The sequence below is a fragment of the Symsagittifera roscoffensis genome, chromosome 2 (assembly GCF_963678635.1).
Source record: "Symsagittifera roscoffensis chromosome 2, txSymRosc1.1, whole genome shotgun sequence".
Lineage (NCBI taxonomy): Eukaryota > Metazoa > Xenacoelomorpha > Acoela > Convolutidae > Symsagittifera > Symsagittifera roscoffensis.
Window position 1 is genome coordinate 56,206,180 of NC_087063.1, and position 13,615 is coordinate 56,219,794.

General features: G+C 34.2%; 2 protein-coding genes across 2 annotated transcripts; both read left to right on the plus strand.

The window, feature by feature from the left end:
- The first annotated feature begins 1,014 nt into the window (after positions 1-1,014).
- Positions 1,015-1,623, plus strand: LOC134839023 (ubiquitin-conjugating enzyme E2 N-like). The gene has a single exon (XM_063854415.1). It carries the CDS (start codon positions 1,023-1,025, stop codon positions 1,479-1,481), a length of 459 nt encoding a protein of 152 aa, XP_063710485.1. The 5' UTR covers positions 1,015-1,022; the 3' UTR covers positions 1,482-1,623.
- Positions 1,624-5,033: 3,410 nt separating this feature from the next.
- LOC134839001 (ubiquitin-conjugating enzyme E2 N-like) lies at positions 5,034-5,642 on the plus strand. Its single transcript, XM_063854378.1, has one exon. The coding sequence runs from the start codon at positions 5,042-5,044 to the stop codon at positions 5,498-5,500; it is 459 nt and encodes a 152-aa protein (XP_063710448.1). The 5' UTR covers positions 5,034-5,041; the 3' UTR covers positions 5,501-5,642.
- The last annotated feature ends 7,973 nt before the right edge of the window (positions 5,643-13,615 follow it).

Below are 13,615 nucleotides of genomic sequence, written 5' to 3' on the forward strand. Positions count from 1 at the left end.
TGGTGTTTTGACTTAAGCCGAAAGCAGTAACGTTTTTTGTCGACCCGATGTTAGAAAGACCACCGAAAGTACTGGCTTGGTAGAGAAGGTTAAAAACATGTAAAGCTCTGTTTAGACGTTAGCCAGTCGTCTTAAGACTTAGTTTTATTTTCCGTCGATATGTATCTTCCGGGCGAATGTTACATTAGAAGGACCACCAAAAGAACTGGCTTTGGTAGAGACGGTGAAAAACATGTAGAGCTCTGTTTAGACGTTGGCCAGTCGTCTTAGAAACTAGCTTTATTTTCCGTCGATATAAACTTCCGGGCGAATGTTACACTCCTATCGTAATCTCAATCGTCAATATTGCTGTGTCTGTGAGAAAATCTCTCTTCTGCTCTACCAGCGAAAATCGTCGTTCTGATCTTCGCACTTTTTCAGTTAATGCGAAATTTCAAAGTCATGACGTCTTTATTTCAGAAGGATTTTTAAAATTTATTTCGTCACTCCAAATTGACCTCTCCTGATTCGTCAAATTGTACGATTAGTACAATTAATCCATCAAAACTGCTAATTTTCCCACTCGATTGTCACAATAAAAATTCGTGTGTTGCCATGCATTTTGACGGCATTCTGGTCGAATGTCACATAAGCGGACGACTGTTACAATAGATGATATCTGCTTCTTGGGAAAGGCATGCAAAATCTTGTCACTAAAGTCCCTCCATAGAGGACCTTCCACACAAGATTTGTAAATTCATATCATATCAAACTATTTAATAAGTTTTCGGGGTCATTCTGGTCGAATGGCACAATTTTGTGTAGTTTTCGATCGATCAATGTTTCTGAATACTTATTTGATGACAGCAATTTCTTGCTCGTTATTTTTTAACGAGTAGAACATCGCCTGAGACACGCGTAACCCTTTTTTTGTATATCAAGTTTTCACTTTTTCATTTCGTTTCTTCGAAATAGTGACTTTAATCTCATTCTGTCTGCTTTCTTGCAATGCTGATGTTTGTGCTTCGCTTTTGTAGGTAGTTATGAGTGGGGGCTTGCCGCGTCGTATTATGAAAGAAACGCAACGACTGGTAACTGAACCAGTTCCTGGAATTGATGCTAAACCCCACGACAACAATGCAAGATATTTCAAAATTACGATAGATGGACCAAAGGATTCGCCTTACGAGGGCGGTAAATATCATTTGGAACTATTTCTACCCGAAGAGTACCCAATGGCGGCACCCAAGGTCAGGTTTACAACTAAGATCTATCATCCGAATATCGACAAGCTGGGTCGGATTTGCCTGGATGTTCTTAAAGACAAATGGAGCCCTGCTCTACAGATTCGCACAGTACTATTGTCTATTCAGGCACTTTTGAGTGCTCCGAATCCAGATGACCCCTTGGCAAATGACGTCGCGGAGCAGTGGAAGTCGAATGAAGATCAAGCCGTTGAAACAGCTAGAGCTTGGACGCGTCTCTATGCTAATGGAAACTGAAGATGATAACTCTTACATCTAATCCTGCACATATTATAATTCAATGCTGTTTCATTTACTACGTCGTAATTTTTTCTGAATGAAAAACTGATGGAATGTCTGATAATTATGTACCATTTTTGAATTTAGTTTGATTCCCCGATTTTTTCGCATCAAATAATCTAGTATTTTTCATTTGATGAAGCTTTATTAGTTTTTTTTTCACCAGCGAGTGTACTATTTCATTACAAAAGCACTTTTTTTTCAACCTCGCGAATAAAACTTCTCATTTGGCAGAACTGTCGCTCATTGCTGCGGTGATTTGATAACATGTTTAGACTGCTTTATTGAGGGCTACTGTTTGCCTGTTGTCAAGCAATCATGGCGAAGGACGCGAGATTCGTTAACTCCAGGTCTTTGGGCTGATTCCTGCACTGCACATAGTTACCTTTTTCAAGGTCCATATTAAGAGACAATGAACGTAGTGAAGAGTTTTACATAATCCGTGATGATTGTTTCGTTTGTTTTGTTTTCAGGAAAAACACTTTTCATGCTTGAATTCAAATTCAAGCTTTGATATCTTCTGAAGATCTTTGAAAATGAAACATTTTGCCTTAATTTTTTTACTATTCTTTCGCAAGTGTTTATTGAAGAAGTCATGAAGTAAATTGTTCCCCACACCATGGATACCGTTTTTAGTGAGCAGCAAGGAGGGGTATCCGTGAGCACAAATGAAGTTGAGGGGGATAAACTAGATAATGTTTCGAACGAGGTTGTAAAACTAAAAGCCTTAAATAACGAATTGAACCTTCGAGTAGTATATGTTGGGGCTGAAGTGGGGGTGGTTGGTGACCCCCATGTTTTAAGATGGGGAATAGAGCATCGGTCAACAACCTATGTGCTCGGTCAGCAACCTATAAGATTGGGAATGGTTTTCCTATGTATTAAGATAGGTAATATGTTATGCCATAGGTTTGAGATGGTAAGTTTCAGAAAATTCTCTCGGCACCCGATCTTACCATGTTTTAAGATAGTGTATAGACTTCTCTATATAAAAGTAATAGACATTCAAAGTATTAAGATAAGTTTTGCCATGTATTAAGATACGAGATTTGAGATGGTAAGTTTCAAAAAAGTTTTAGCCCCCGAATTTTTTGGAGCTCGAGTTTGCCGATACATGCGTTTCTTAGCTAACTCCTACGATTTGAGATATGTAAGGGCTATCTTAAAAAATTTCGGTATAATAAATTTGAGATGGTAATTTTAAGAATTTTTTTTTTCTAAATTTTACTTGCATATACATTTTTATCTTGAAAAAAAAAACATTTTTTTTCTTGAGAAATCGAAAAAAATTTTTTTTGGATGTTAAGCTTCAGATGGTAAGTTTCGACAACTGAGCTCAGGAATTCTTTCGATAATTTTGAACAAGTAAACTTTTAAAAGTAACTGATCTAAAAACAAAGAATTTGATAGTTTGACTTACACGTATTTAGGTATTGAATCAACAATGTCCCATACACAAGTCTTATGTAGTGGGCAAATGTTATTGAACACTGTCTTACATTCTAGGTTGAAGAAATGTCTCGGTTTAGCAATTAAACAGTATTCATTCACTATTTTTTCTGAAGTTTTAGCTCTGAAGAAAAACAAAATAGATAGTACAGAGACAATTACGATGGAAAGTCCCAAAAAATTACAATGTGTTTATAGGAACCTGAAAACTCAAAGAAAATAAACTTTTTTAGCGACTGTTCCCAATATGTCAATTTGAATGTTTGATAATCTTTCTCCCAAGACTATCACTTCCGTTACTTGCTCCAAGTGAAACTGGAAAAACATTTCAAATCTCAAGCTTTCTCAGCTAAGTTCTGGTTAATCCAACTGTTCAGCTGCATCCTGTTGTGAAGTCAAGTCAAAAACTAGATTATAGTGATTTGGCAAATTTCCCATAGGAAGAGCTGGAAAATCTTCGTTAAACTGCATTGCTTTCTTTATTGTAACATAGGGGCGACAATGAGAAGTTGAATCTAATGAAATAATTGCTCTTTCACCCCGATTAATTCTAAGCTCTTAAATGAAATTGTTGATAGTTGAAAGAATTTCCATGAAATGATCCCGCAACGGCTGAATTTGTATTCATTGCAGCAGCTATTCTCATTGGGGCATTATTGAAAACATTTCCTGAATAAACTGATTTTGACGAGACGGAATGATAAAGATTCTTGCTAACGTTGCCATGTAATTTCAATGAGCAGATTCCCTTTCCAGATTGCATTGCAAGTATTGATGATTAGGTTCAGCTACTAAAATTCTTCTAGTAAACAGCGAACAATCAACAATTTTCAGATTAACTTTTGGGTTATTAGACAGCATGTAAAAATTAGGTCTAGCTCGAATTAATTTAATTCGAAGTTCAGTTTTTCGTAGTAATAATTTTTCACAAGTAAACAAATCAATGGCAAGCCTGCCATAAAGTGAAAAAGTTATTCCTGATTCTAAAGAGTTAGTCCTATCAGTGAACGGATACATATCAAATGCTTCCGGAAATTCTTCAAAACTATATCCGTGACAAGCAACTTTTCCTTTATTACTCACTGCCGTTGAGTTGAGTTTGTGCGATGTTTGTGCTTCATGAAGATATAATCCATTGGCGTTGTAGACCATTGTATTGTTAAATTAAACTTCATAATTGGAGAATAGAAAATGTAGTAGATTGTTTACATAAATTAAGTAAGTTTGTGGGTCCTCATCTGAGTCATCTTCTGATTTCGCTGTATATTCTGCTTCTTTTTTGAAAGCATCAAACAGTCTTTCTTTGAATAATTGAAGCTTTAAACTGAGGTGGGTTTCACGTATTTCCAAATAAAGGCTACGGTCCGTCTCAAATTCAAACTCAATACTGCTTTCATCCAGAGATGTACTGGGAAATACTTCTTGGCTGTAAGATGAAATAATTGTTTCCAAAACTGGGATTTAATCAAAAATTTCCAAAGAAGAATTTGTAAAAGCTCCGTACCGAAACTGACAACTTTGATTTATACTCGTTTTATTTTGTCAAAAATTTCTTTGCGAGAGAGACTTGTTTCGAACTACTTTTTCGAGAAATGTCTATTAGTTCTACGCTTGTATTTCTTTTTTCCACCTAAATGTTTTTGTTCGCATTTTGACGGCATTCTGGTCGAATGTCACACATAAGCGGACGACTGTTACAATAGATGATATCTGCTTCTTGGGAAAGGCATGCAAAATCTTGTCACTAAAGTCCCTCCATAGAGGACCTTCCACACAAGATTTGTAAATTCATATCAAACTATTTAATAAGTTTTCGGGGTCATTCTGGTCGAATGGCACAATTTTGTGTAGTTTTCGATCGATCAATGTTTCTGAATACTTATTTGATGACAGCAATTTCTTGCTCGTTATTTTTTAACGAGTAGAACATCGCCTGAGACACGCGTAACCCTTTTTTTGTATATCAAGTTTTCACTTTTTCATTTCGTTTCTTCGAAATAGTGACTTTAATCTCATTCTGTCTGCTTTCTTGCAATGCTGATGTTTGTGCTTCGCTTTTGTAGGTAGTTATGAGTGGGGGCTTGCCGCGTCGTATTATGAAAGAAACGCAACGACTGGTAACTGAACCAGTTCCTGGAATTGATGCTAAACCCCACGACAACAATGCAAGATATTTCAAAATTACGATAGATGGACCAAAGGATTCGCCTTACGAGGGCGGTAAATATCATTTGGAACTATTTCTACCCGAAGAGTACCCAATGGCGGCACCCAAGGTCAGGTTTACAACTAAGATCTATCATCCGAATATCGACAAGCTGGGTCGGATTTGCCTGGATGTTCTTAAAGACAAATGGAGCCCTGCTCTACAGATTCGCACAGTACTATTGTCTATTCAGGCACTTTTGAGTGCTCCGAATCCAGATGACCCCTTGGCAAATGACGTCGCGGAGCAGTGGAAGTCGAATGAAGATCAAGCCGTTGAAACAGCTAGAGCTTGGACGCGTCTCTATGCTAATGGAAACTGAAGATGATAACTCTTACATCTAATCCTGCACATATTATAATTCAATGCTGTTTCATTTACTACGTCGTAATTTTTTCTGAATGAAAAACTGATGGAATGTCTGATAATTATGTACCATTTTTGAATTTAGTTTGATTCCCCGATTTTTTCGCATCAAATAATCTAGTATTTTTCATTTGATGAAGCTTTATTAGTTTTTTTTCACCAGCGAGTGTACTATTTCATTACGAAAGCACTTTTTTTTCAACCTCGCGAATAAAACTTCTCATTTGGCAGAACTGTCGCTCATTGCTGCGGTGATTTGATAACATGTTTAGACTGCTTTATTGAGGGCTACTGTTTGCCTGTTGTCAAGCAATCATGGCGAAGGACGCGAGATTCGTTAACTCCAGGTCTTTGGGCTGATTCCTGCACTGCACATAGTTACCTTTTTCAAGGTCCATATTAAGAGACAATGAACGTAGTGAAGAGTTTTACATAATCCGTGATGATTGTTTCGTTTGTTTTGTTTTCAGGAAAAACACTTTTCATGCTTGAATTCAAATTCAAGCTTTGATATCTTCTGAAGATCTTTGAAAATGAAACATTTTGCCTTAATTTTTTTACTATTCTTTCGCAAGTGTTTATTGAAGAAGTCATGAAGTAAATTGTTCCCCACACCATGGATACCGTTTTTAGTGAGCAGCAAGGAGGGGTATCCGTGAGCACAAATGAAGTTGAGGGGGATAAACTAGATAATGTTTCGAACGAGGTTGTAAAACTAAAAGCCTTAAATAACGAATTGAACCTTTGAGTAGTATATGTTGGGGCTGAAGTGGGGGTGGTTGGTGACCCCCATGTTTTAAGATGGGGAATAGAGCATCGGTCAACAACCTATGTGCTCGGTCAACAACCTATAAGATTGGGAATGGTTTTCCTATGTATTAAGATAGGTAATGTGTTATGCCATAGGTTTGAGATGGTAAGTTTCAGAAAATTCTCTCGGCACCCGATCTTACCATGTTTTAAGATAGTGTATAGATTTCTCTATATAAAAGTAATAGACATTCAAAGTATTAAGATAAGTTTTGCCATGTATTAAGATACGAGATTTGAGATGGTAAGTTTCAAAAAAGTAGCCCCCGAATTTTTTGGAGCTCGAGTTTGCCGATACATGCGTTTCTTAGCTAACTCCTACGATTTGAGGTATGTAAGGGCTATCTTAAAAAATTTCGGTATAATAAATTTGAGATGGTAATTTTAAGAATTTTTTTTTTCTAAATTTTACTTGCATATACATTTTTATCTTGAAAAAAAAACATTTTTTTTCTTGAGAAATCGAAAAAAATTTTTTTTGGATGTTAAGCTTCAGATGGTAAGTTTCGACAACTGAGCTCAGGAATTCTTTCGATAATTTTGAACAAGTAAACTTTTAAAAGTAACTGATCTAAAAACAAAGAATTTGATAGTTTGACTTACACGTATTTAGGTATTGAATCAACAATGTCCCATACACAAGTCTTATGTAGTGGGCAAATGTTATTGAACACTGTCTTACATTCTAGGTTGAAGAAATGTCTCGGTTTAGCAATTAAACAGTATTAATTCACTATTTTTTCTGAAGTTTTAGCTCTGAAGAAAAACAAAATAGATAGTACAGAGACAATTACGATGGAAAGTCCCAAAAAATTACAATGTGTTTATAGGAACCTGAAAACTCAAAGAAAATAAACTTTTTTAGCGACTGTTCCCAATATGTCAATTTGAATGTTTGATAATCTTTCTCCCAAGACTATCACTTCCGTTACTTGCTCCAAGTGAAACTGGAAAAACATTTCAAATCTCAAGCTTTCTCAGCTAAGTTCTGGTTAATCCAACTGTTCAGCTGCATCCTGTTGTGAAGTCAAGTCAAAAACTAGATTATAGTGATTTGGCAAATTTCCCATAGGAAGAGCTGGAAAATCTTCGTTAAACTGCATTGCTTTCTTTATTGTAACATAGGGGCGACAATGAGAAGTTGAATCTAATGAAATAATTGCTCTTTCACCCCGATTAATTCTAAGCTCTTAAATGAAATTGTTGATAGTTGAAAGGATTTCCATGAAATGATCCCGCAACGGCTGAATTTGTATTCATTGCAGCAGCTATTCTCATTGGGGCATTATTGAAAACATTTCCTGAATAAACTGATTTTGACGAGACGGAATGATAAAGATTCTTGCTAACGTTGCCATGTAATTTCAATGAGCAGATTCCCTTTCCAGATTGCATTGCAAGTATTGATGATTAGGTTCAGCTACTAAAATTCTTCTGGTAAACAGCGAACAATCAACAATTTTCAGATTAACTTTTGGGTTATTAGACAGCATGTAAAAATTAGGTCTAGCTCGAATTAATTTAATTCGAAGTTCAGTTTTTCGTAGTAATAATTTTTCACAAGTAAACAAATCAATGGCAAGCCTGCCATAAAGTGAAAAAGTTATTCCTGATTCTAAAGAGTTAGTCCTATCAGTGAACGGATACATATCAAATGCTTCCGGAAATTCTTCAAAACTATATCCGTGACAAGCAACTTTTCCTTTATTACTCACTGCCGTTGAGTTGAGTTTGTGCGATGTTTGTGCTTCATGAAGATATAATCCATTGGCGTTGTAGACCATTGTATTGTTAAATTAAACTTCATAATTGGAGAATAGAAAATGTAGTAGATTGTTTACATAAATTAAGTAAGTTTGTGGGTCCTCATCTGAGTCATCTTCTGATTTCGCTGTATATTCTGCTTCTTTTTTGAAAGCATCAAACAGTCTTTCTTTGAATAATTGAAGCTTTAAACTGAGGTGGGTTTCACGTATTTCCAAATAAAGGCTACGGTTGTCTCAAATTCAAACTCAATACTGCTTTCAATAGACATTCAAAGTATTCAGATAAGTTTTGCCATGTATTAAGATGTATTAAGATCGAGTTTGCGGATACATGCGTTTCTTAGCTAACTCCTACGATTTGAGATATGTAAGGGCTATCTTATTAAATTTCGGTATGATTAGACTGAGATGGTAATTTGAAGAATTTTTTTTCATTTCTAAACTTTACTTGCAGATACATTTTTATCGTGAAAAAAAAAAACACTTTTATCTTGAAAAATCGGAAAAAACTTTTTTTGGATGTTAAGTTACAGATAGTAAGTTTCGACAAAAATGAAGTTTCGATTTAGAATATGGGATCTTAAACTAATATATCATTAAATCTTTTTTAAAAAAAAATCTATTAAATACTTGTTTCATATTTATATTCCCTCAGGTTATCCGGGTAAAATTGACAAGAGGAGATTATCTTTGACAGGTTAATTATTCCGCTCCACGGGATATCAGGGGAAGTTTGACAGCTCCGTACGGTTGATTGCTTTTATATTCCATTTAATGTTTTATTCCCCATGTTTTATTCCCCAAGGATGAGAGCTCCATTATAATAATTACTTATGATTTATTTTTATCTTTTTTCACATAGTTATTGCACGATTATATGACAGATGCATATTAGCATTTCCCCACGGAATTAATGGTGCGTGAATTGCTTTCGTGGGAGAAAAAAATTTCATAAAATCAATTGAGTTATATCCAATCAAAATCTGCATGGACTTTTCATTGGAGCTAAGTTATAAATCTGCAAAAATTTTTGAATTTTCGACCAATCGGATGTTTTTACCAAGTTCCCATTTTTATGTCAATATGCTTATTCATTCTCATAATTCTTGGCATGTTTAATTTCAGTTCTCCTTTATCACTTTGACTAACTTTTTGAAAGTTCTTAAATCTTTTTGAAATTTCTAAAAAATTATCATGCAATTTTGTCATTTGCTCTGACCCAGTAAAAATTTACACTGAGAAAGATATAGTATCATAAATCTTTTTGCGTCTGATATTTGTGTATGATAATTTTTCCATCTTTCTCAGAGTAAACTTTTAAGAAGATTATTCAATTTACTAGAAGTTGGTTACAATTTTCTTTCAATTGGTGGACTAAACATCCATAATCTATTATCATTTTTCGTGTATTTCACCGAAAGGATAGTTGCTAAGAAGCTTTTTGTGAAAAAAAATAAGGAATGTTAGGAGAAATTAAATATTTAAATAAATAAACAATTCACTACATCGTATAGTAAACTTAGTGCAGAATTTTACGCTTACAAATTAAAAGTGCACTTTTACATAAATTTATTTGATGATATTCAAACCATGCACATCATGAACTCTATTCAAGTTTTTAGGTAGAATTTAAAAAGAAAAATGCTGAAAAAATTTCGTAAAATCCACACAAATTATCAGTTTTTTTAGTTTTCTGGTAACCATTCGCCAATATTTTTTTTGTTACAAAGGAATTTGTTGTTCTTTTTTGTTCCAAAGTATCAGCAAAGTAGTAATTCTTGTCCAATCGAGCTATCATGATCCAGTGTTCTCCTCCATCAGTGCTTTGAGCTGAGTTTATTGAGGTACTTTATCAGAGGGGTAAGATCCACTGTACTTAAACCTGAGCTCAGGAATTCTTTCAATAATTTTGAACAAGTGAACTTGAAAAATTAACTGATCTAAAAACAAATAATTTGATAGTTTGATTTACACGTATTTAGGCATTGAATCAACAATGTCCCATACACAAGTCTTATGTAGTTGGCAAATGTTATTGAACACTGTCTTACATTCTAGGTTGAAGAAATGTCTCGGTTCATCAATTAAACAGCATTCATTTTCTATTTTTTCTGAAGTTCTTGCTCTGAAGAAAACAAAATAGATAGTACAGAGACAATAACGATGGAAAGTCCCGAAAAAAAATACAATGTGTATATAGGAACCTGAAAACTCAAAAATAAATAAACAGATTTAGCGACTGTTCCCAATTTGTCAATTTGAATGTTTGATAGTCTTTCTCCCTAGACTATCACTTCCGTTACTTGCTCCAAGTGAAACTGGAAAAACATTTCAAATCTCAAGCTTTCTCAGCTAAGTTCTGGTTAATCCAACTGTTCAGCTGCATCCTGTTGTGAAGTCAAGTCAAAAACTAGATTATAGTGATTTAGCAAATTTCCCATAGAAAGAGCTGGAAAATCTTCGTTAAACTGCATTGCTTTCTTTATTGTAACATAGGGGCGACAATGAGAAGTTGAATCTAATGAAATAATTGCTCTTTCACCCGAATAGTTCTAAGCTCTCTTAAACGAAATTGTTGATAATTGAAAGGATTTCCATGAAATGATCCCGCAAAGGCTGAAATTGTATTCATTGCAGCAGCTCTTCTCATTGGGGCATCATTGAAAACATTTCCAGAATAAACTGGTTTTGACGAGACGGAATGATAAAGATTCTTGCTAACGTTGCCATGTAATTTCAATGAGCAGATTCCCTTTCCAGATTGCATTGCAAGTATTGATGATTAGGTTCAGCTACTAAAGTTCTTCTAGTAAAAAGCGAACAAACAACAATTTTCAGATTAACTTTTGGGTTATTAGACAGCATGTAAAAATTAGGTCTAGCTCGAATTAATTTAATTCGAAGTTCAGTTTTTCGTAGTAATAATTTTTCACAAGTAAACAAATCAATGGCAAACCTGCCATAAAGTGAAAAATTTATCCCTGATTCTAAAGAGTTAGTCCTATCAGTGAACGGATACATATCAAATGCTTCCGAAAAAACTTCAAAACTATATCCGTGACAAGCAACTTTTCCTTTATTACTCACTGCCGTTGAGTTGAATTCATGCGATGTTTGTGCTTTATGAAGATATAATCTATTGGCGTTGTAAACCATTGTATTGTTAAATTAATTTCATAATTGGAGAATGTAGAAGATTGCTTACATAAATTAAGTAAGTTTGTGGGTCCTCATCTGAGTCATCTTCTGATTTCGCTTTATTTTCTGCTTCTTCTTTTTTGAAAGCATCAAACAGAATTCCTTTGAATAATTGAAGCTTTAAACTGAGGTGGGTTTCACGTATATCCAAATGAAGGCTAGGGGTCCGTCTCAAATTCAAACTCAATACTGCTTTCATCCAGAGATGTACTGGGAAATACTTCTTGGCTGTAAGATGAAATAATTGTTTCCAAAACTGGGATTTAATCAAAAATTTTCAAAGAAGAATTTGTAAAAGCTCCGTACCGAAACTGACAACTTTGATTTATACTCGTTTTATTTTGTCAAAAATGTCTTTGCGAGACAGACTGGTTTCGAACTACTTTTTCGAGAAATGTCTCTATTAGTTCTACGCTTGTATTTCTTTTTTTCACCTCCTAAATATTTTTGTTCCAACATCTTTTGCTAATGTTTTTTTTGTTCCGCTAACGACTTCTCCTATCTCTGTTGTTGCAACTTCAATTAAATCTGCTCTATTTCTTTTTCCAGCTGAGAATGCAGTGGAATGCAGTTCTCTCAAGAGTTTTTGCAAGAACACCAAAAGCTCTTCCACGCTGTCTTCCATGTCCACGAAAACTGGGAAAATTAGCTGAACTTTGAAAAACTTTTTCCTATGAAGTATATATCAAAAATGATTCTCCGAAATCTGAAAACAAGAGAACAACTCGTGTAGTCCCTAAGAACACAAAAGGAAGATTTTTTGCCTGTAGTATCCCTCAGTTCTATTTTTATGCTATGGAAAGAGTTTTTTTAATAATTTTTTAACTTTAAATTTGTAAAGGATTGATATTTCATGTACTGTCGTGTAAATATCTCCATTTTGTTTACTTTGGAAATGAAAGAAATACAACGCAGTAAGGGAGTTTTTGTCTCATATACTATTTTATATAAATTATCTATAAATCATTAGGGAATGTTTTCTTATGTCGTAAGAATACTGAGGATAATGTGGACCTTTTCCTTTCCTTATAACCCCTGTCTGAGTTTGTTCTAAATCACAACGAAAAATTTCGCTCAAATTTGCACTTTGAATTATAAACACTGATTGATCCTCAGGTAAATGAATGGCTAGTTTTTTTGTAATCTTATCTACTGATACGTAAATTCCGTTATGTTCTTATTTTTGTGCAACTATACGTTTTCGAATTTTTTCTTTCATAGCTTCAGCTATATCAACAATACTTGGATACAATCCAGGTTCATTGTGCATCGGTTGAATCTATCCTCAGAACTTTCTCGCCCATCTATGAAAGTAAACTTTCTCTCAGTAACGGTTTGGTACAATGAAGGATACGATATTACTGAAATAGCAACTTCCTATACTCCTTTCAGATGTATTTGTTCCGGTAGAAAAGAACTAAGACTTTTATTCGGATAATGAAAAGAAGCATTAGAAACTAGCTCACTAGTAAAAGAATCCGTAACAACAGATCGATAGAAATTTATTTTGAAAATTGACTTATCTTTAATCTGAACATTTTCTCAGCTCTTTTTCATAAAATTTTCTCCGAATTTCTTATTTTCGAGATCTTTGATAATGCATGGAGGAGTTTTTTTGTAGATATTGACGAAATTTCAAAATTTTCATATGTAAACGAAAATCTCTAGGAGGTTTTTTTTGTAGATATGGCCGAAATTTCATCTGTTAACAAAATCTTTTTTCGAAATTCTCTATCCCCAACTTTGAATTTTGGTTTAGTATATTTCATGAACGATTTGTTATACAAAATTGATAAAAAATCACTATTTTTCACATCTCTTGGAGTTTTTCCAATAGATCGATTCTTAAGACAGTTCAGGAATTCTTTCAATAATTTTGAACAAGTGAACTTGAAAAATTAACTGATCTAAAAACAAATAATTTGATAGTTTGACTTACACGTATTTAGGCATTGAATCAACAATGTCCCATACACAAGTCTTATGCAGTGGGCAAATGTTAATGAACATTGTCTTACATTCTAGGTTGAAGAAATGTCTCGGTTCATCAATTAAGCAGCATTCATTTTCTATTTTTTCTGAAGTTTTAGCTCTGAAGAAAACAAAATAGATAGTACAGAGACAATAACGATGGAAAGTCCCGAAAAAAATACAATGTGTATATAGGAACCTGAAAACTCAAAAATAATCAAACAGATTTAGCGACTGTTCCCAATTTGTCAATTTGAATGTTTGATAGTCTTTCTCCCTAGACTATCACTTCCGTTACTTGCTCCAAGTGAAACTTGAAAAATCAT